The following is a 23,457-nucleotide window of genomic DNA, read 5'->3' as shown; positions in this document are numbered from 1 at the left end:
TTTTTTTCCTTGGACAGGAATGTTCCTGTATGCTTTTCCATTCTTTCCACTGATTTTGCAGGTACTTCTGAAGGTTCAAAAGGAATCCCCAAGATCATGTGGTGACTCTCTTACAACCCAGGCAACAATGATTCTCCCTTTTTTTATTTTGGCCAGGGGCAATTACCACAAGCTTCCTCACTGACTGGATTTACTCATACAGGATCAGGGGTGCTTGATACAGCCTTACCCCAAACATCCACACCTGACTGCTGGATGATAGGGTATTAATACCTTTGAGCACCTATTTTCTAAGGATATGAAGCAGGTATTAATGGAGGCAATCAAGTCTGTTACTAGAAAATCATGTATTAGAAAAATAGAAAACATTTTCTTGTGGGTGCCAGGTATTAATGGAGGCAATAAAATCTGCTACTAGAAAATCATGTATTAGAAAAATGGAAAATATTTTCTTCTGGGTGTTAACAAAAGAATCATTGCCCATTCAGGGCTAGTGTTTCTCTGATTTTGCAGCATTTGTGCGAGTAACTATTTTATGGCCTGACTTAATCCTCATTTAAGGTTAATTTGTCAGCTATTTCAGTATATCTGCTCATGGATCCCCCTTTTTTAATGCAGTCTTATGGTAACATGTTTTTAAATGGGGTTCTGCAAAGGAAGCTTTCCAGAAAAACAGTGCCTCCTTCTTGGGATCTTAATTTTTTTTGTTTGTGAAGCTAACACTTCCTACAGATGAACCAGCTCATCTGGCTGACTTCTGGTTCATAACATGGAAAACAGTTTTACTTATTCTTCTTCTGACTTTTGCAAGGAGAGTATCTGAATGGCAAGCTTTTATGGTGGGTCAACCTTATCTTGTTTTCCATAGAGATATGGTTTCTTTGAGAACTAATCCTTCCTGTAGGCTTTTAAGTGGTATCCAAGTTTATTTTAAGTGGATCTATCCATCAGTCTGTCTTCTTTCTTGAACCTAAAAATGAAAGAGAAAGGATACTTCATATCTTAGATGTTCACAGATGCTCGGGTACTATTTTGACAGAGCAAATCTTTCAAAACTTCTGATCAGTTGTCTGTTTCTTGTAAAGGTAAGAAAAGAGGCAACCTGTGTCAAAGCAGACTGCTTCCAAAATGGTTGTTGCACAGTATTACCTTTTGTTACTCCCACCAATACAAAACTATTCCAGGCAGGGTCAAGGCTAACTTTCCCATGTCCTTGGCCTTATATATGGGTTTTTGGATAGGGCTGGACTCTAGAAGCATTCTAGATGCATCAGCGTTGTCCTCTGTGCATACATTTACAAAGCTCTATAAACTAGATTCCCTCTCCAGGTCTAGGACAGGCTTTGCCATGGCCCTTTTCTAGGGGATCTTGGATCCTTCCCCTTTCACCTCATAATTTTAAGCTATAGTAACCTACCCATATAGCTTGACTACTGCAGCGGTGATCATTTGAATATCTATTGTTATGGTGAGTTTATTTACACAACTGTACTTTTCTTTCTCAGGGTTGCTGGGCTTAGTTTTTTATGTTAGAAAATAAAGCTCTGCAGTCTGGGATGATCTAGAATTTAAACCATTTCTTCTTTGAGTTAATAAGTTTCTAATATTGTACTTTGGGCACCCATGAATGATGCACTTTGTTTACTTTCTGTGGGAAGTGTATCAGGCACTGCACTCTAGAAGGAGGCCTTGGGGCAGACACAAGACATGCTGGAAAAACTATATTTCACAGCTTTCATGGATTGTTGGGTTTAGAGAAGTCTGGCCTGCTCTATTCCTCTTGCTATGAATGCAACTGTTACTGGAAAAAGAAGTTTTGAAAATGAATGACTGGATGGAACATCATGCTAATGTACTTGGGGTAAGTTCTGGGTTGCTTGTATTTGTTGAGTTTTTGCTTTGTATATAACTTCAGGCCTATACATAACAGTATGCATGAAAGCTGTTTCTGTTGCTGACATGGTTGTTAGATAAAAGATACTAGTAGTTTCTTGGTTCCAAAAAAAAAAATAAAAATGAATACGTTGTAAATAGTATGCCTTTGGGGCAGAAGTTTACAAAGACAGTAATACTCTTATTTCAAGATACTTTTGTTCTTATGAATAATGTCTAACCAGCAAAAATTTTCATGTTGTGTTAATGCTGACATGAGTATAATTCCAAAGGTGGGCCTAGACTGAGCCTTGGTATTTTTAGTATTTTTGATAATTGTTGATCTGTTGTCAATCTTCATCTATTCTTGACTGATGGGTTACGGCTCCGATCCTCGGACACGATCCAGCCGTTATATAGCTCACACCAGCCAAATAACTCTTTGGCTAGTAGTCTACCCATAATGCCCCTTGCTATATTACCCCAGGTCTCATTTGCCCCTCTTATAGAAAAGATTCGTCAGCCGACTCTCTCTTGCAGCTAAGTATATTTTACAGCTTATTACATTTTTCTATTTGTCTCACTTAATTTACTTAGAAATAGTTAATCCTTGTCTACCCTGTTTTTTTCGTGTGAGTGTTCCTTTTTTTTTTTTTTCTTAACCTGTACCCTTGGGTACTTCTTGCCTACCATAGTTGGTAGTTTCCCCTCTCTTCCTTTTCCTATTATCATTGGTAATCTCTCCTACCATCGTTGATAGGTTTCTCCTTTTGCTGGACTGAGTGATTGTGTGCGTGCTCATTTTTAGTCTTAAAAAAATGTCAGCTAAGTCAAAGTCAACCACTGGGTTTAAACAGTGTTTAGACTGCGACAGAAAAATGCTGAATTCGGACGTTCATGAAAAATGTGTATATTGCTTGGGTGTTTCTCATCTTGATGTAGAGTGCACTGCTAGGAATTCTGTAATAGAGCCCTGATGGAGCGTATGAATAAATTAATCCTTAAAGGGCTTCTTAAGGCCTCTTTTGTGGAAGCATTGTCCAAGGCTGACCAGTCTCCTCAGGCCTCTGGCACAAGACTGCTCGTTCAGTGCTGACGTCTCCATCGGCACCGACGTCTAAAAAACATAAACACCCTTTGGCTGGTTTCTCTTCGGAACGGAAATCTAAGGTTCCAAAGGTTTTGGAATGCACTGAGTCCTTGGCACTGACCTCTACCTTGGTGCCATTGACACTGATCATGACACCGACTCCAACAAAGATTTCTATGTCGGCACCGACTATTTTAGTTACCACGTTAGTACCGACATCTCCTGTGGCCCTGCAGCTCTTACCTTCTGCCCCGGTGCCGAAGACCGAATCTTTCTTTACACCCAAGACTACATACTCTCCATCAATGACCCCTTTCTGGGTCAACACCCTAGCCCCTTCATAGAGAGACCTGAATCCCCCTCGGGGTTATCCGTTCACTCCACCAGGAGTCTTTCTGAAGTTGATATAGTGAGGTTGGCAGATCAGCTTCTGACAGCTAGTGGTCTTCCTCCATCTTCTCAGCCCCCTCCTGTTGCAGAGGAATTCTCTCCCAGTACCTCAACATATATTCCTCCTGTGACCTCTTCGCAGGCTTTAGAGCTTTTGACTCCATCCACACATACTCCTATGGTCTCGATGCCAATAACTTCCTTGTCTTCATTTCCTGACATGGCTCTGACTCTCTCGGTGCCTTCAGAAGCGACGGGTCCCTGGGATTGGGCTCTCACCATCGGGTCCAGAGGGTTTGAATCGACTCCTGCTTTTTATTCGGAGCCAGCCTTACCACTTCAAACTGCACCAGCTGTTGGCCCTTCCTCGGCTCGGCTCTGCAGGTGGGTCTCTCAAGGCAGTGTGTGACCCTGGTTACAAGTATTTTCTGTCTCAGTTCCAGGCTCCCATCCCTCCTCAGGGGGGCCTGCTTTTCAAGCTATAGAGAGAGCCTTGGCCATCACATCTTCCCAGGTGGCTGCTGTGTTACTGGACTCTCACCCCTTGACCCCTGCTTACCCAGAGCTACCACCAACCTACATACCTGGACAATGAGCTCCAAGGATGCAAGACATACCGACCAAGGGTCACCCTTCTTCTGAGCCTCTTCAGATATTCTCACTGAAGAGACTGTTTGGAAGAAATTATGTAAAAGGAAACACCTGGACTCCCCTGAAGAGTCCGTTACTGAGGATACAGATTTCAATGAGGGGGTGGGTTCCCCCCAAGTCACTCCTGGAAGAAGTCTCCTTTGGAGACATTCTGGAGATTCTAAAACAGAAGGTTAACCGGAAGTCCAAAGACCCTTCCTCTGAGGAGTCTGTGTACTTGCAAGCCTTTGGAGCTTGATCATCTACTTCCTAGTTGACCCCTCCTATTGATGATCTTATTAAATTGATCACTCAGTAGGCTTGGAAGGCCCCTGATTTGACAGAACTGATTCCCCGGAGACCAGATAAGATACTTTGTGCTCCCGAGAACCAGCAGCACTAGCAGTAAATGCCATGGTGGTAGCAGCTGCCACTAAAAAGGAGCTTTCTGAGGAAAGCTGCACTGTTTATTCCCCCTAACCGGGAGTTAAGGGTGATGGACAGATTTGGGAAGAGGGTTTATGCATCATCAACCTTTACCATTAGGTCTTTGAACATTTTGGCACATTTCACTAGGCTCCAGAGGGATTTGGTCAAGGAGCTGTTGGATACCCTAGCAGGAGCAGTAGCTGAGGGGGTCCAAGAAAAAGTGGCCTCCCAGTTAGCTACCCTGGAGTCTACCTCAAATTCATCCATGAGGCTAATTTCACATGCAGCCGAAGGGGGTGACCAGGTCTATAGGTTCAGATGTTGCAATTCAATGGCAAGCTTGGATGCCGATGCGACTTTGTGATTTTGCAGAGCCATTCAAGTCTTCCTTCATCAATGCTCCTTTTGATGGATTGTCTTTGTTTGGTCCCAAAGTTGAAACTTTATCCAAGTGTGAAAAAGATAGAAAGGCCCTGTCTGCTGTGGGCATACATTTTTCTGCTCCCCAATGAGCCTATTCCAGGAATTAGAGGCATGGGAACATGTGGTTCAAGAAGTTCCAGAGGCCTTTGCAAGACACATGTGGTGCAGACTCCCCTTGAGGCAGAGGGGGAGTTCAAATGGAAGATGCCATCCTAGAGGCAGAGGTTGCCCACAGAACCGGGCTTCCAGGGAGTCCTTCTCTGGCCAACCCTATCAGCACTCCTGAAAGGAGGCCCAATTGTCTACCTCTGGAGGCAGTTGGGGGGAGATTTTCTTTGCACCCAACAGCCTGGAGACAAATAACCACAGACGCCTGGGTGCTAAGAATTATTTCCAGAGGTTGCCTTATCCCTTTCATTCTTTACCTGGCAACTCAAACAAGACTCCCCAATGTTCCACCCAGTCAGAGGGACCAAGCAGCCTGAGAAATACAAAAGCTGCTAGAAAAGAGAGTCATCCAAGAAGTCCCACTAGACCAGATAGGATCCGGATTTTATTCAAGGTTCTTTTTACTGCCAAAAAAAGCAGGGAACTGGAGACCGATTCTGGATCTCAGCATTCTAAACAATTTTGTTCAACAGTCCAAATTCTGGATGGTCACGGTTCAGTTAGTACTTCCCTTTCTAGAGGAAAATGATTGGATGTGCTCTATAGACCTGCAAGACACGTATTACCACATAAAAATGGACAAATGCTCAAAAAGGTTCCTCTGCTTCCAGTTAGGAGTCAGTCACTATCATTTCAGGGTGCTGCTCTTTGGTCTCACTACAGCCCCCCGGGGTGTTCACCAAATGTATGGCAGCAGTAACAGCTCACTTGAGACTGCACAGATTCCGAGTGTTTCCATATTTAAACAACTGGCTCATCCCTGCTCTGCCAGGCATCTACTGCTTCAAGTGACAGAATTCACCCTACAATTGTTCTTGCAGCTAGGAATCATGGTCAGCTTTGCAAAGTCTCAACTGACCCCCCACTCAGGATATGGAATTAATCGGAGCTTGTCTCAACACTGTCTCTTATATAGCTTCTCTGCCACCCCACTGACTACAGAAAGTAAGATCTCAAGTTCATTCCCTTCTGGGCTCAAACAAAGTACCAGCCTGGCTAGTGCTACAAGCATTAGGGTCCATGGCAGCGGCATTCACTGTGGTCCTGCTAGAGAGATTTCATATGAGATTACTGCAATGGCTTCTTGTGAAACAGTGGTCATCCTAACCCATCCAATGAACCACCCCATACTTATTACAACTCACTGCAAAAAGGACCTGTTCTGGGGGATGGAATCCGATCATGTCCTTTTGGGCTGCCCATTTGTCCCTTCTCAACCCAAGGCCATAGTGACCAGGAATGCCTTACAGATGGGGTGGGGGGGATTATCTGGGAAAGACAGTTAATAGAGGCCAGAATGCATATCAGCGTTCTGGAGCTGAGGGCATTGCTACTAGAGTCACAAGCATTTCAGTCTGCCCTACCTCAGGGAATGATTGCATTTCAGTCAGACAGTATGTCTGTAGTCTGGTGCATCAACAAGCAGGGGGGAGCCAAATTCTATCCCTGTGTTAAAAAGCCCTCCGAGTGTGGAAGTGGGCCATTGCCTCCACCACCTGCTTTCTGATGGCAATGCACATCACGGGGAGTTCAAACATGATAGCGGGCAAACTAAGCAGATGCATTCTACTGCCTCATGAGTGGTCTGTCTATCCCAAGATAGTGAAGAAGATCTTTCTTCACTGGGACCAGCCTTGCCACGACCTTTTTCCATCACCCCAAAACAACAAGTGCAGAAGCTATTTTGCCTAATCCCCCCTCAGGAGGAAGTCCCCAAGAGAAGGTCTTCACCTCAATTGGCCCATGGGTCTTTTATATGCCTTTTCCCCCTTTCTTTTGATCCCTGTTTTCCTCAAGAAAGCAGCCAGGTTGAGAAGTAAAGTAATCCTCATTGGACCCTTCTGGCCAAAACAAATTTGGTTTCCCTTCCTGTGGCCTCATCTAGTTTACCGTCCATAGATTCTGGACCCAGTTCCAAACCTTCTGTCTCACCCTCAGGGAATGGTGTATCCAAATCTTCAGTCTCAAGCTACCTGCTGGGTTCCTCCAATTCCATTTATCACGAGCATAATGATATTCCATCCTTAGTACAAAAAATGTTGCTGGCATCCCATAAATCATCCACCAGGAATCTCTACATCATTAAATGGAAGAGGTTTTCAATCTGGGTTTGTGATAATGGCCTAATCCCCTTTCCAGCCCCTGTGGGAAAAGTTTTAGAATTTTTGGCCATTCTTTTTGGTAGAGGAGCTTCCACTTCTACTGTTAAGGTCATTCTAGCACCCATCTCTAACTTCCATAATGGCATTGGAGATGTGCCTTTAATCGGTCACAGACTTTGTAAGGTCTTCTTCAAGGGAACTATCTGTTTGAAGCCCCCCTTTTTAAGGACCCTCTTCCACCATGGGACCTGACTATTGTTTTGTAATCACTAGTGGCTTCTCCCTTTGAACCAGCAGCTATTTGTGACTTTTGAAGTTCCTCTCTTGGAAAACACTTCTACTTATAGCTGTCACCTCAGTGAGGTGAGTTTCCGAATTGCAAGCCTTATGTTCAAAGCCCCCTTAATTTTCTATAAGGATAGAGTTACACTCAGGATAAATCCGTCCTTTCTTCCAAAGGTGGTCTCAGAGTCCAACATTAATCCGACTATAGATTTACCTGTCTTCTTCCAAAATTTTTCTAATAAAGGCGAATATTGCTTACACTTGTTAGATGTTCACAGACAATTACATTTCTATCTCATCAGAACTAAACACATTAGGAGGTCAGAACAATTATTTGTCTTCTTGTGTGGCACAACCTTAGGGAAATCTGTCTCTAAGGTTACCTTGTCAAAATGGTTAAAAGATTGTATTTCCTTCATTTATAACAAAAATAACCTAAAACTTCCAATGCAGGTGAAGGCACATTCCACTGGATCTATGGCTGCTTCAGCTGTCTTCCATTCTAAAGCTTCCATGAGTGAAATATGCACAGCAGCAACTTGGGCTGCTCTGCATACCTTTATTACTCATTACAAATTGGATCTGGTCTCCAGGGGAAGAGCAGCCTTTGGTTCTGTTTCTCTGCAATATCCTTCGATAGAGCCACCCAGGATCTAAAGTAGCTGGGGACTCTGTCCCATCAGTCAAGAATAGATGAAGATCGTCAACACAGATGGAACGTTATGGTAAGACATAACTTCTTTTTCTTTTATTTTCAGAGTCTTATAGTGTGACAGCTATGAGGCATAATCAGATCTGCTGTGAAACCCCACCTTCTGTCATTGTTCACATGAAACCAAGTGTATCTAGATCAAACCAGAGAAAGAAAATAATATCTCTGAAAAGGTCCATTTCTCAGAAGAGCCAGGAAGTGAAATATGACAAAACACATACCACTTCCAAGTCTAGACGTGGGAATGGCCCATGTCTAGTTATACAGAGGCAAGAAATGACTGTTTTCTTCAAAATGTTTGGTAGGTTGAATCTTTCAGTTAGTTTTGTCAAAAGCTATCATTCCGTAGCATGAGTATTAAAATATTTTTTTTATGCTGAAATGTTATGCAGTTCTTTGTACAAATGCACCACAGAGCAGGATACAGAGACATGGAGACAGAGTAAATTTGATAGTAGGTGTCTTTAATAGTGGGTCTTACTGTTTGGCTTCCTCTCCTACATTCCTCAGCTCAGCAATTTTTTATTTTTTTTTTTTTGCATTTCTCCCTCACTCAGGAGTATACACACATCCTATTGGCATCACATTCTGAACTAGGAATGTGCAAGTAATGGTTATGGTATGCTTCTGTGATTTCTAATCTATTAGCAGGCGATTTTGTTGCAATAAGGCGGCAAATAAATTATTGGCTCTGATTGAAGTGAGGAGAAAGTCTTCCTATACCCCCATGTTGGGGCTTTTCCTGTTGCACTTATGCCAAAGTCACCCAGCCTGGGTAGGACAGTATGCACGCTTTGATGAAATAGTCTGCTGATGAATCGGAAATTGCGGAAGAGGAAAATAACAGCACCTAACCCCTAAGTCTGCCAGTTTTTACTGCTGCTGCCACACTTTGAATCTTGATCCCAGAATATATAAAACTGTATTATTGTTATAAACTGTTAATAATGTACATGGAAACATGTCGTGAACAAGTATGTAAAACTTTATTATTCCTGTGAATTGTTAGCATTGTACATTAGATGGAATATTTAACCTCTGCAACTTTGTAAGACATTATTTTTGCCCTGTAGCTTTCTTCTGTGTAACCTTTACTACTATGAGATGTAAATGAACTCTCACAGTAATTTCAAAATTATGTGTGTAATAGTTTATGATATACAAACCAACTCTTCAATAAATGTATCAAAATTATCTAAGGAATAGGGAACATCTGCTATGAAGCCATAGTGAACAACTTCCCAACCCAACCTCGTGGCAAGAGGGAGAAGAAATTTTAACTGAGTTGTGCAACAAAGGCTATTAACTGAAACCTATTTTAAGTGAGGAAATTCTTCTGTGTACAGTGACAGAAGTGGTGGATCCATAAGAAGGAAGGGCTGTAAATAGTTAAACACCATGTCAATCTTAAGGACAGCCCACCAGCCACAGTCCCTCTGCCCAAGAGAAAGACGACTAATGTAGGAGAAGAAATGCCGACCACATAAAAAGAAGGCCTTGAGGAGATCAATAAGTTAAACAGCACTCTCAAAAGATTTATGATTGAAACATTGGAAAGATCCAGAAAATATGAGTCAATTGTCAGTAATCATGCTGACACTATACAGGACAATATCCAGTAAATGGAACAGCTACGGCTGAGGGTAGAAGCAGAGTAAACCAGATTGGATATGCAGGGACCAACAAGACAGATTGAGAAGAAATAATCTAAGATTCTCCTGAATACCTGTGGCAATAAAAAGCAGGGGCCATGTACAGCTTATGTCCCAGCAGACTGCAAAGGGGCTCCAAATTTCAGTGGAAGAAATCATAATTAAAAGGGAGCACAGTACTGCTTATAGGTCCAGAAACCAGTGCCCCTCATCAAATCTTGGAGTGCTTTGAAATCCTCAAGTAGAAAGAGATGATTTTATCACACTTATGGAAGCCAGGGGTGAAGTGGATGTGTGGATCTGCAAGGATTCTTTTGGATCAGGACTATTCAATTGAGACTGGGAGGAAGCAAGCCCGCTTCTTACCTGTGATAAAGTTATGTGTTCAAAGTGCCGCCAATATATCCAGCAATCTGCAAACTGTTTTTTTGCCAAGAGGTGCAAAGAAACTGAGGACCCAAAGGAAGCCTTACATTTGTTGAAAAAAAAAAGAGGTGGGCATATAGTCTCACATGAAGAGGCAACTCACAAGCTTCAAACCCAGGAGGTAGACAGTGCACAGCAAACAGCAGTGGCTGCTAATCAGGGAAGAATGTTTTTGTTGTTCAAAAGGTGCCAAGTGTTAAAGGAACAACCTACACTAGCTCAACAGAAGAAGGCCACTGAAGGAATGATTCAGTAACAGACCAGAGATGTCAAGTTAATTATAACCTTTGAAATGTGGAGTGAAAGGAAAGAAATATGAGTAATGATAGGCAGGAGAAGCTAAATGGGACAGTAAAGCAGCAGGTGAATCACAAAATGTTACTTTTTAAAGGCAGTCTTGTTTTCCATGTATTTTTGGTGTTAATGGATGGTTTGCTCATGAGGAGAATGGCAAAGAGGACTGCAGTCCTCAATCTACTGAACAGTACTCTGTGATGCTAAACAGACAGCAGCTGTTTTTTCAAATGACAGTATTTGTAGCCATGGGGAGGGGATGGATATTTAATGCAATAGTTGCTTAGTGAAGTAATTATGTATAGAGACTTTGCAAGGATGAAACTGGAGAGCTATTTTGGGATTATAATGTCCCATAATGACTATGAACGATTTATTATCAATATCAGCAGCCCATTTAAACCGGTTAATGCCAAAGGTGTTGTCACTTGATCAAACAGGATTTATAGGGGGAAGACAAGCATCAGACAATTTGATCTGAATGATTATAATTATCCAGGACACATATGGGAAGGGAAATAGGGTAAGTCTAATCGGGGCAGATGCAGAAAAGGCATTCAGTATGATTCAGTGGGCGTACCTGTTTGAGGTGATGGAAAAATGAAGTTTCCATCAGAATGGCTTGAGTTATTACAAGTAATTTAGAGTGAATCTATTGAACAGGTTAAAGCAAAGACTAGTTTATCAGAAATATTCAGCAGAGAAAGGAGAACAAGATAAGGATGTCCTCTCTCACCAGCTCTATTTGTGATATATTTGGAGCCCTTAGCTAAGATGAGTAGAACCTCCCCAATAAGAGTTTATGTATGTGGTAAGCTAGAATTAAAGATCTCACTTTTCACAGATAATGTTTTGATTACAATCACTCTTCTAAGGGAGGACTCACCCACTGTATGGAATTTATTAGCAGAATTTGCCCAGCCATTGGGGTATAAGATCAAGATACATAAAACTCAGGCATTGGCAATAAATGAAATGGAAGAGGAACAATTACAAATACAGTTGCATTTGGTTGGGAGAAGGGGGGGGGATATCTGGGAGTGAGATTAGCAAAAAATGAGAGAATTAGGCAGGAAAACATTGACCAAGATTAAAGAGAAAATCCAAAGAAACTTACATGACTGGAAAAGGCTAAACATAGACTATGAGCCAAGTTTTTGAGTGATTTTGTACTGTTCACAAGCTTTCTGATGGCTAATGGGTATAAAGGATCTAAAAGGAATTGAGAAATGGATGAAGGAACTCTTTGGTAAATAGGGTAGCCAAGAATAGCATGAGACAAGGTAATACTGCTCAGAGATCTAGGACGGGTGAGAATGCCAGATATTCAGGGTTATCAAGAGCCACTATTGCTAACATTCTATGCAAGGTGCCAGTTGAATTAGTATGAAGCAAAATGAAAGGACATGATAATGGAATGGGATCCAGAAATGTTGCATAGCGATTTTCTAGTACAAGCATTGGGGGGGTAACAAGAGGGAATTTAGAACACTGCTACTACAGGATATTACGTAGGAACTCTTAAAAATCTTTGTGTCTAAATGTCTGAGGGGTGGAAACAAAGACATATTGCTGACAGGTACTTCTAAGACAGAGAAGAAGATGTACAATAGGATGCCATTGGACTAGGGGACCCTCCAAATTAAGATACTGGCATCTTCCAACATCCCCCATGAAACACTAATATTAGATGATTTCACTACTGAGTGGCTAACAATCTCTTCTAATACCTTAACCGAAGTAATAAACCTTTATGGTCACCCAGCTGATCACTATTCGCAATCATCTCACAATGAAAACAGCAAGGGAACCCTACTTGACTGGATCCTTACGTCAATGCTAAAAAGCCTCCTCATCCGGTACCCTCTCTGACTGCCATAGGATCACAGGAGGTTGCTAGGCTGTCGACCTGGAGGTCATTTCAAGCCTAGCCATTCATCCCAGTGTAATACCAATGATCCTCTGGTCAATACCCCGGATTGTATTTAGTAATGACTTCCAATGTCCAGGAGGGTTGTGGGCACTATCCTCGGTAAGAATTTACGATGTGTCATCCACTCATCCAGGTTCATTTTGAACAGTGTCATAGTGGTGCTCTACTTCACATTAATTGACAATCTATTCCAAAGAAGCAGCAGTTGGTAGGAGACAAATTTGTCCCTCCAGCATGTCCTGTTCAAGTTGCAGACCATATTTAGGTCCCTGGAACAGGTGGCTCTAGTCTCGTTTGATTTATTGATGTGCAGCAAATTCATTATGTTTGGGTCGGAGATTGCTTTGTAAGCCAGGCATAAGTCTCCCCTAAGAAGTCTATACAATACTGAGTATAGTGACAGGGACTATAATCAGTCTGTGTTAGGCATATGCTGGAGTCCCTTGATCTTTTTTGTTAGAAACCTCTGAGGTCTCTAAAATTGCTGCAGGAACTTTGTACAGTACATGCCAAAAGGGGCATTGTACTCAATTATGGGCCCAAGACAAGTATAGAGGGGTTATAACCTCCTTTGCTCTAGAAGTGATGCCTTTGCTCATCAAGTGTGCTATGTAGAAAGCCTTCCTTATTACAGTAGACACATGTGGTCAAAGTTAAGGTCGCAGTCTGCTTTTGATCCCAGATCCTTTATCACTTCATATGTACATAGGGTATTGTTGTTTATTTGGTAGTGTGAAAGGACATTGTTTTTAACAAAGGGAATGATGCATTTCTTTGCATTTAGTTTGAGACCGTGACTAAGACACCAGTCATTGGTCTGTGTAAGACCCTCCTGAAGTTTACTGATATCATTTGGGGATTTGATAATTTCACCCAGTTTGCAGTCGTCTGCAAAGTTAGTCAGCCACAGCCCCTTACTTTTGACCCGAATTTCTGAGGCGTATATAACAAAGAGTAGGGGGCCCAGCACTGACCCTTGTGGGACCCTGCTGGTGACAGGTCTGCTGGTTGATGTGGAGTCACCCACTTTTATAGCATGTGACTGGTTTGTGAGCCAGTTGGCAAGCCATCTTACAACAAAGGGGTTTACATTCAGTTTGCTAAATTTATCTGTAATGCCTGAGTGTGGGATTGTGTCAAAGGCCTTGGCCAAATCGAGGTATGCTATGTGCACAGATTTGCCCTGGTCACATTTTTAAAGAAATACACCAGGATCTGCCCTTGACGAAGCCGAATTGGGTCATATCCAGAGTTTGGAGTTCGCCTATGTCTTTATTTATGAGAACCATGATAAATGTGTTCCATGGTCTTACAGATGAGGCTGGTCAGACTTATGGGTCTGTAATTCCCCAGGTCTGTTGCTAAGCCACATTTGTGGAGGTGAATAACTGTTGCTGTTCTCCATTCTGCAGAAACATAGCCTGTGGTTATAATGTGATTAAATAGAGTACTTAATGGTGATGCTAGTTCATGTTTTTAGTTTTCTTAGAAGACAGCCTAGAATGCTGTCTGCCCCATAGAGGCTGTATTTTGTGCCTTAGACAAGGCTTTATTGACCTGTTCTTCGGGTATGTAGGGTGGGAGGAAGTTGGGGACAAGCTGTGTGGTAAGTTTGGAGGGGATAAGGGAGTGTAATTGTCACCAAATCTGTACACCAGCAGATTTGCTGTCTCTGCAGGATCAGTTTATGTGATACCATTAGTCTCTAGTTTGGCACATGCTTGTGTCCTACCTTTTAGGCTGCGTACGTAGCTGTAAAAGGCATTCTGGTTATCCTTAGCTGTGATTGCCAAGTTTTTATCAAAGTTACCCGTAGAGGATTTGATGTGTTGTCTTATTTGCTTGTTGAGGCTGAGGAGGGTGCTTTTCCATTGTTGCGGCCTTGCCTTAGTTTCCTTAGACAGCAAATGTTTGCATTTGTTGTAAAGTTTGTTGATGGTGGATGTCCACCAGGGTGGCTTGTTTTTACTTGGGGCTCTGGCTTTGATTCTTTCTGGAACAGCCGAGTGTATACACTTATACAAGTGATGGTACAGGGCTTTAGTATAAGCTTTGGTGTAGTTACTACATCCAGCTGGGGGTGGGGCTTGGAATGCTTTTATACCTTTCCCTAGGAGGGTATAGTTTGCCTTGGCGAAGTTTTTTTAGTCTGACTTCACCCTCTGTGAATTCTGGTGTTAGTGCCAGTTCAAAGGTGACTGATTTGTGGTTAGATTTAATTAATGAGGGTCCGACAGTTGTGGTAGTGCATCTGCTTGTCATGTTGGTGAGGACCAGATGTAGTATGTTTATTCCTCTTGTTGGGGTTTGAACAATTTGTTCTAGGGCATTTGAGTTAACAAAGTCAAGGAACTTTTGCACTAGTGAATTAGGTCTAGAGTAGGTTTCCCAATCGATGGTGGGATAAATGAAATTCCCCATGACCAGAGTGTTTTGCAATATTTGAATTGACTCTAGTTTGGTCAAGTAGGCCTTGTACACATCATGATTCATGGAGGGCAGATCTATAACTAGTTATGACTTGAATGGGAGTCTTACTCACAGTAATCTGAACTTGGAATAACTCCATGGAGTTGTCCTGTCTAACACGTCAGGAGGTGAATTTATCTCTAATATAGATAGAAACACTGCTTCCTTTGGTTCTCACGCATTCGTTTTGCGGTCTGAAGGTGTGGAAGGCATTGTAGCCTTGCAAGGCCGGGGTACTTTCTGAGACCATGAACCAGGTTTCTGTGACTGCACAGGCATGTACATCCTCCAGTGATAGGAGTGCTTCCAGAGTGTGCAGTTTTAGGTTTAGGCTCCTAGCATTTAGCAGCATAACCCTTATTTTGTCATAATTGCTGATTTTCACGTCGACAATTTTGTTTTTGAAATCTTGCCTAATAAAAGGCACTGTGGGGGAGGCAAGAGCCTTTGATATCAGCCAAAAGCCTAGTGGTGTCAGGTGCAAACCATCTCTGGCAAAGCAGCGAGGATTGTCAACCATGACCATGTCATCCCAGGCTAACAAAAACTGGATCCTCTTTGAATGACACCAAAAACTAAGTCAATTATTGAAATCAATCATTTTTTTTGTTTGTTTATACTGTGGCATCATTCTAGGTGAGGGTAATCTGCTGCTCAAGGCTAGGGACATACCTGCCTGGGATACATCCTCAGACAGTTCAGTCATGTCTCTCTTCATATACTCTAGTGAGGTACATCTCAGGTTGTTCACTCCAATATGAGCTATGACAGAGTCATAATGGTAGTTGTTGCAGTGCATGCATGATCTGATGAATTTCCTTATCTAACCTGGTGAGTGGAGCATCCTTGTGTCTCACTATGGAGTCTTCAATGACAAGAAAGTTTGGTTTATGAGTGTTATGCCTTGAGGGCTTGGTGGGTGAGAGACTGGTGTTGCTATGTGTCTTGAGTGCTGTGGGAACTATGTTAGTTGTAGCAGTCTTGTGTTTTGGATGTCTCTGGTGTTTCAGTAAGTTTTTTGAGAGAACCTCCATGTATGTTGATTTATGTGTTGGATGCATACTGTGTGTATGAGCAGTGTGCAAGAGTAGTGGTGAGTGAGTTGACAACCCTTCAGTGTTACTGTTTTGAGTGCTAGAGAGCAGGGATTCAAGATTCTTAGTGTAGATACATCTCTTGCACTCTGTACTAGTGAGTTAGTAGAGGGTTGTCAGTGTACATGAGGCAGTTGCTACACTTCCCTCAGGCGACCCAAGTCAACAAGGCTGGCAGGAGAAACAGGAGTAGTCCAACTGTCCATAATGCTAGGTTTAAAGAACTGTTATCACAAAGGTGGTGCTTTCAGGACTGATATATATACTAATGTATTACAGCTGTATCTAAGGGAAAACTTATTTAAATTATCTGTCCGGCTATGGCGCACAATTGCACGCAGTGCACGGCACTGTGTGATGCACAAACAAGCAGAAACCCGCTCAAATGCGGGGCTTAAAAAGCAGAAGCTAAAAACTTAAAAAAACTTTAAAAACACACAAAAGAACCAATGAGGATGCTTACTCCAAGCCCTAGACCTATTACCCTTCACCAGACAGGTTCCAATCAGCACACTTCTCTCTCAAGGATGCAAAAGGGTCCCTTCCAATCAAAGATAGCTTGAAACATGTGCTCATAATACAGCAGCCACTACAAACAGACCCAGATGCAGCAAACCTGTACCTAGACTATGCTATAGCTACTAACTACACTGATTTAGGCAGAAAACACTAAAAAATTGTTTAAACTGCAGAAAAACTGCAGTGAAGCACTAAAAATGTTTTAAACAGCAGAAAAACAGTAAGGAGACACTAAAGAATGATTTAAACAGCAAACAGATCAGTTATGTAATACACTGCTTGGCGGGAAAACACAACAGATGCTTTGCAAACAGTGAAAAGTGGTAACAATTACTATGCAGTCAATGAAAATAGCAAAAAAACTTTGAAAACAGTGAAAACAGCAACAAAATACAATTTAACAGGCACAGTAAGGCAGGCAAAAGCAGTACAAACAATGCAGTTTTGTTTACAGTATTAAAATACAGTATTAAACAGAACACAATAAAAAGTGCAGTAAATAGTATAATCAAGCAAAAAAAAAAAACAGGCAACTTATGGTTTTTGGGAAGCTCAAAAGCCTCTAGTCATCTATTATCTCAGCTTAGAATTGTGGCCTTGTAGCCCACCTCAGTTCAGCTCGGTTCAAACAAGTCATAATTACCGCCTACTGAACAGACAGTATAGCAACATCCAAAAGCAACATTTCAGCATAGTACACAACCTCTCATGTTTTAACAAAGAAACTTTCATCTCTGCCGTAAAACTTTTTGATTGGAATAGCCTAAAATACCTACCCCTAGATGAAAATATAACACTTCAGCACTACCTTTCTAAACATCCTAAATGAACTAGGCCCAGTCAGAAATAAATATGTTAAAATAAACTCTACCCCATAGTTGCCATGAAATGCAAAACACCTCATGAGATAAAGAGACAGGGCTTGTCAAACTTGGGAGGAAAACAAAAATCAATCAAATCTACAAACATGCAGGTAAATTAGGAATCAAACAAAAACCCAAATCAAGCTAGATAAAAACATATTTCACGGACCATAAAATAAAAAAATAAAAATTATGAGAGCCCCAAAATGTTCAAGTCCTCCATAATTTAGCTATTTAATCCTGGACATAAAGCACAATCTTCCCCATAGGTGCATCTATCACCCCAACTAAAATTGGCAATGCTTTTAACTCCCCTTTATTCATCCATTTTCTACCTTACTCAAAAACTCATCTCAGAACAATATTCAGATTTCTGACTGGCCTACCAATCTACAATATAAGCTAACATTTCAACCAGTCCCCATTGCCATTATTAAAAAAAAAAACTTTTTCAAAAACTAAAGCCTTTCTCTCCAGTTTCTGATCTCCTTCCAGGAGGATGCCTTAAAACTGCAGTTGAGGCCATAGCCTATCCAATATCAATTCTGATAAATTGTTATATCAGTGAATCATATGTCCTCCTCTGGAAAGAAAATGCTACATCTTACCTCTCCACAAAGGTCGCCACTCCTTAGAACTCAGTAGTTAAAGGCCCTACACTACATCACATAAAACAGACTACTGTCTCCATCACAACAATGATTCTGCCCCATCACAGCACCTCTACCTCCTTCATAAGTTTTCTCACCACCACTAACAGCAAAAGAAATGAAAGTAAATTAATGTCATCTTTTTTTCTAGAGCTCGCCAAAGCTTTCAGTACTGTTTCTTACTCCAGCTTCCTACATAAACTCTTTGCCCTAGGGCTCAATGACAGATCTCTACAGTGGTTCCAAAATACCTCTCTAATAAATTCCAAGCAGTGAAATGGCTCATCGACATTTCTTTCTTTCTTTCACCCAGTTTCTATAGGCATCCCACAAAACTCCTTCCTGGGACCCATTCTGTTTAACATCTTTATCAATGACCTCAACAAGGCATGTAAATATTCCTCAGTACAGTACGACAATGATTCCAGTACAATCTGTTCAGTAAACAACCTTGACACTCTACAAACCTAACACAGGGATCCTCCACTTATGTAGAAAACTGGTTGACAAACTCTCAGCTATTCCAGAATCTAATTAAGTCTAAATGAGTTATTTTTGCCCCAAAACATCTTACAACTAACAAATCCTCTTCCTCCACTAGCTCCTCCAACACTACCAAAACTGAACTTGTCTCACAAGCCAAACTTTTAAGAACCTATATTGACCTTAAATTCTGCTACTGTATTTAACAAATTGTAAAGCAAACACACCAAAACCTAGTCTCTCTGTATAAAACTAAAGCATATATATCCAATAATACAAGAAAACAGATCATCTCCTCTCTTCTCCCCTCTATCCTGTACTCAGCACCATTTCTGAATAACAAATAGCTCAGCTAAAGAATCTTGACCAATGCTGCAACAAAGTAGGAAAGTTAGCTACAAATTTTCCTCATAAAGCTCACCACTGTATTGCCCTCAGAGAACTGCAGTGTCTAGAATCACCTCACTACCTAACATATGCCCAACTCCCTTTCATACATAACCTCATCTGTAAACAAAATGTCTGCCCCCCCCATCCCTCAAGATTACTCAACCACTGACCAACTCCTAGTAAGTGTGACAAAATCAAACAATATTGCTGACAACTCTTTATACTCTTAGCATGTATCCAAAATTTGGAATTCAGTTCCCTTAAAAAAATCACTCAGGAGCACACCCTTAAGGCATTTAAAAAGCAACTGAAATCTCATCTACTCAGCTCTTGGCTCTGTAATTGTACACCACTAGGCAAATTCTCCTTTTTCGCAAAATTTGTCTTATCATCCTGTACTTACTAGCTACTTCAACCTGTGTGCTATACAACCATGACTACCAATTGTACCAACAACTCTTTTATCTGTGAAATTTCACTTAATATAACTCTCCCTAGAATTTCTATTTTGCTCACAATCATCCTGTAATGCTGTTTCTCTTTTTCCTTTCTTATTTTATCTAGTTTTCTGTTTTGGTTCAGACTTTTATACTTTTGTACATCCAAATGATGTTATTGTCTTTACTGCTTTAAAGTTGTAACAAATTGTAACATATTATTTATATTTTATATGTTTTTTTTGTATTCTGAAAGAAATAGAGCATTTCTTCCTGGGCCACCGCTGAAAATGGGTCATGTGCACAATCAGACTTTCCTAGTAAACAAAAGCATTAACAGAAAAAGATTTTTTTCAGTAGGTAGTACACCAGTGAGAACTATAATGAGCCAAAAGGGAAGAAGTTGCTCTATGAGGGCTTAGTGAGACATATAAAAAGTAAAAAGCTGGATTTAAACTAGGGAAGAGGATTGGCCCCTGCAGATTCATGTGAAGTCATCAAAGGTATTGCCTTTGATGAACAATTCGACAGTTTTGTTTTTGCAGGGGGGCAAGCTTTGCTGTACCCCCCATGTGATGAGACACCGCTCACCCCCCCCCCCCGACTTGTATATACCAACTTCAAGATCGCATAGCAGTGGAGAAAAAAAGCAAACTCCAGTGAAAGTAATTTTGGCAAACAGCACCCATGCCATTTGAGCTTGCTGAAATTATGTTCTATGACACGAGATGCTCTGGGCCGCTGCTGATCAAATAGATCAATAATTTGAGACAGGAAGCTATAGGAAGTAAAAGGTTGATAAGTGCAATAGTAAAAAGCATAGGGGAGTCTCAAAGAGGAGGCAGTAAATAAGGAGAAGCAAAAATGGGAAGGACTACTGAACACCAAAATCAGTACCCCCTTTGAAGAAAAGTGGTTTGGCTTCCACAGGTAGCCCACACAGTCTAGGAAATATAGAATATGCTAGTGGAAGTGCCAAAACAATTTTTTTCTATATACCAGATAAATAATGTAAAAGTTTCCTGGAGGAGAACCCAGGCTGTTGGAGGTGTAAGTCATGGAAAGAAGGAATTTGGAATTACTTATTTTCAGATTGTGGGAAACTTTTGAAGTATAAGAAAGACCTAGAAATATTATTGAAGGAAAGAGGGAAGGAAGTAGGGGTGACTAAGAAGCTTGTCTATCTGGAGACCATGGATTTCCCGTCAGAAATTCGGGGTAGATAATTAATACTTAATTTATTCAATCCAAAATGATAACAGCAAAAAAATGATCACTAGAAAATGAAAATTACAGGAAAATATTGCAATAGCAGGTATAATTGGTCTGATGGTGGATCTCAAAAGTTAGGAGAAAGGATATATTAACAGTGCAGCAGGGATGGTAAGAAAGTGGACAAGATGGCAAAAGATAACAGAGGAACTTGACTTTGGGGTTGACCAAAGGTCAAGGGCTAGTTCGCTATGCATATTTATAGGAAAAAGATTAGTATCCAGTGAGGAGATTGCACCAGTGAGGGAATGTTTTAGTAGATTCTGAGAACAAAATGTTAACCATCCTTTCTGTATTTAGTGAACAGATTGCAAAGTATTGCTCTCTATAATTGAAATGTCAGCTGGATTGGTAGCTATCCAAATTGTTTGCTTGATATATTAAGTGGCATTGTAAACGTTCTCATTAATAAATGGCTAAATGTTTTAATAATATCTATGTAATAGTCATTTAATCATTATGTTTAAAATTTTTTATGTCAGGATTGATTGACTGACTGATTTTCTTACTTTGCTGACTAGCTAGGTGAACTGGTCCATGACTATTTTCAGTCCAGAACTGGATGCATTTGCCCAATTTGCTACAAATTCTACCTCCCCAGGATCTAAACTTTCTGCTTGAAAAATTGGATCTGATGTTGTCAATCTTCATTTATTCTTGACTTCTGAGTTACGGTTCTGATCCTCAGAACCCATCCGGCAATTATATATAGTAGCCGACTCCTCCCCGTAGCTAAGTAAAAATGTGTTTGTTTCTTGTAATTTCTCTGATTAGCCCTTTCTACCTTATAGTTCTATAGTTTTTCTTACTTTAGTCAATGCTGTAGCAGTGAGTGTGTTTCCCTTCCTTTTACCATTGGTATTGCTAACTACCATCATTGGTAGTTCCCTCCCACCCCCCTTACTGTTAGGTAATCTCCCTAGCATTGCTGGTAGTGTCTCCCCTTGTGGTATGAGTATTTTTTTTTTGCTTCTTTCTTCTTCCCTTTCAGCCTCTCCTAGTCTATTTTACAGTAATAGCAGATAAATCTAAAGTTACCACAACTGGTTTCAAGCAGTGTAAAGAGTGCGGCAGGAAAATGCCAAACTCTGATGCACATGAATGTTGCGTGTACTTTTTGAGTGCATCCCATTTGAATATTGAGTGCTCAGTCTGCCAGGGTTTCAGTAATAGAGCCCTGGTAGAGTGTAGAAACAAGCTCATCCTCAAAGGGCTTCTTAAAGCCCCTTTCAAAGAAGCCTTGTCCAAGTCCAGTCAGTCTCCTCTGGCCTCTGGTACCAAAACTTCTCATTTGGTGCCGACATCTCCTTCGGCACCGACACAAAAGAAACATAAGCATTCCTCTGCAGGTTCCTCTTTGGAACCAAAATCTAAGGTTCTGAAGCTTTTGGAACGGAGTGACTCTTCAGCACTGACCCCGTTACCGGTGCCTTCAACACTGACCATGACTCCCATACAGGCTACAACACCAACTACTACTACTTTGGCTATGGTTCCGACAGTTGCACCGATTCCCATTGCTGCCATTACAGTGTCAATATCTACTACTGTCCTGCAGATGATGCCGAAGACAGATCTTCTGATTCAACCCAGGACTACTTATTCCTCATCTATTGACCCTTGTTTGGGACAACTCCCCAGTCCCTTTTTAGAGAGACCTGAGTCCCCATCTGGCTTGTCCATTTGCTCCACCAGGAGTATTTCGCAAGTTGATATAGTGAGGTTGCTGGATCAGATTCTGACAACTAGGGGTCTCAACCCATCTTCTCAGCCCCTTTTCCCTCCTGGTGCAGGGGGTTTCTCTCCTATGACCCCTTCTTATTCTTCTTTTCTGACCTTCTCACAGGCTTTAGAGCAGTCGACTCCAACCACACAGATTCCAATGACTTCAGCACCGAAAACTTTTTTGCTTTCGGTACCAGGTATGGCTCTGGCTCCTTCAGTGCCTTCAGGACCGATGGGTCCCCGGGACCGGGTGTTTGTCGTTGGGCCCGGGGGGTTTGAGTCGGCTCCAGTTTTTTCTTTGGAGCATACGTTACCTTTTCGGGCTGCACCGACATCAGTTCCGTCTTTTCAGGTGCGTCTGTCGGGGGGGGGGGGGCAGTGTGACCCCAGTTCAGAGTTTGTCTGTCTCGGTTCTTGGCTCCCATTACTCCTCAGGGGGGCCTGGCTTTCAAGCTATGGAAAGAGCTTTGGCCACTGCCTCGTCTCAAGTGGCTTCTGTGTTACCGAAGGTTCAACCCCTAGACCCGTAATTTACCGGAGCTACCATTAACCTTCACTCCTGGACAGAGAGCTTGAAGGTCACAAGAGTTACCTGCCCAAGTTTACCCTCTTTTGATGCTCCCACTGAACAGCCTTCTCAGAAGAAATTGTATAAGTGGAAACACCTTGATTCTCCTGAAGAATCTGTCACAGAGGACATGGCTTTCGATGAGAGGGAGGGTTCCTCCTGGTCACCTCTGGAAGATGTCTCCTTTGGAGACATTCTGGAGATCCTAAAACCGAGGGGTGATTCGAAGCCCAAAGACCCTTCTTCTGAGCAATCTGTGTACTTGTAGGCCTTTGGAGCTTGCCCATCTCCCTCCTGGGTGACCTCACCCACTGAAGACCTACTTAAATTGATCACTCAGCAGGCCTGGAAAGCTCCTGACTCTACAGAATCTATCCCCGGGAGACCTGATAAAATTCTTTCCACTCCTTAGGATCATCCACACTGGGCAAAAGGTTTAGTAGTTGATGCCATGGTGGTAGCAGCTGCCACCAAAAAAGAACTGGCTAAGGAAAGTTCTACTGCACATCCCTCTAACCGAGCATCCAGGGCAACGCATAGGTTCGAAAAGCGGGTTTACACATCATCGAACTTCTCCATCA

At 41.7% G+C, this 23,457-nt stretch overlaps 1 protein-coding gene across 2 annotated transcripts in view; it reads left to right on the top strand.

Moving 5' to 3' along the window:
• Positions 1-23,457, top strand: part of SPDYA (speedy/RINGO cell cycle regulator family member A) — a 1,384,696-nt gene that overhangs the window by 516,198 nt on the left and 845,041 nt on the right. Inside the window, exon 3 of one of the 2 annotated variants that reach the window (XM_044059901.1) lies at positions 8,148-8,402. The exons of the other annotated variant lie outside the window; for it this stretch is intronic. Within the exon in view, the coding sequence (XP_043915836.1) occupies positions 8,148-8,402 (255 nt within the window). The remainder of the gene's footprint in view (positions 1-8,147; positions 8,403-23,457) is intronic. 2 annotated transcript variants of the gene reach the window in all.

The sequence above is a fragment of the Protopterus annectens genome, chromosome 1.part2 (genome assembly GCF_019279795.1).
Source record: "Protopterus annectens isolate FY-2018-M chromosome 1.part2, PAN1.0, whole genome shotgun sequence".
Lineage (NCBI taxonomy): Eukaryota > Metazoa > Chordata > Ceratodontiformes > Protopteridae > Protopterus > Protopterus annectens.
Note: the sequence above shows the minus strand (reverse complement) of the source record. Positions and strands in the feature narration are given on the sequence as shown.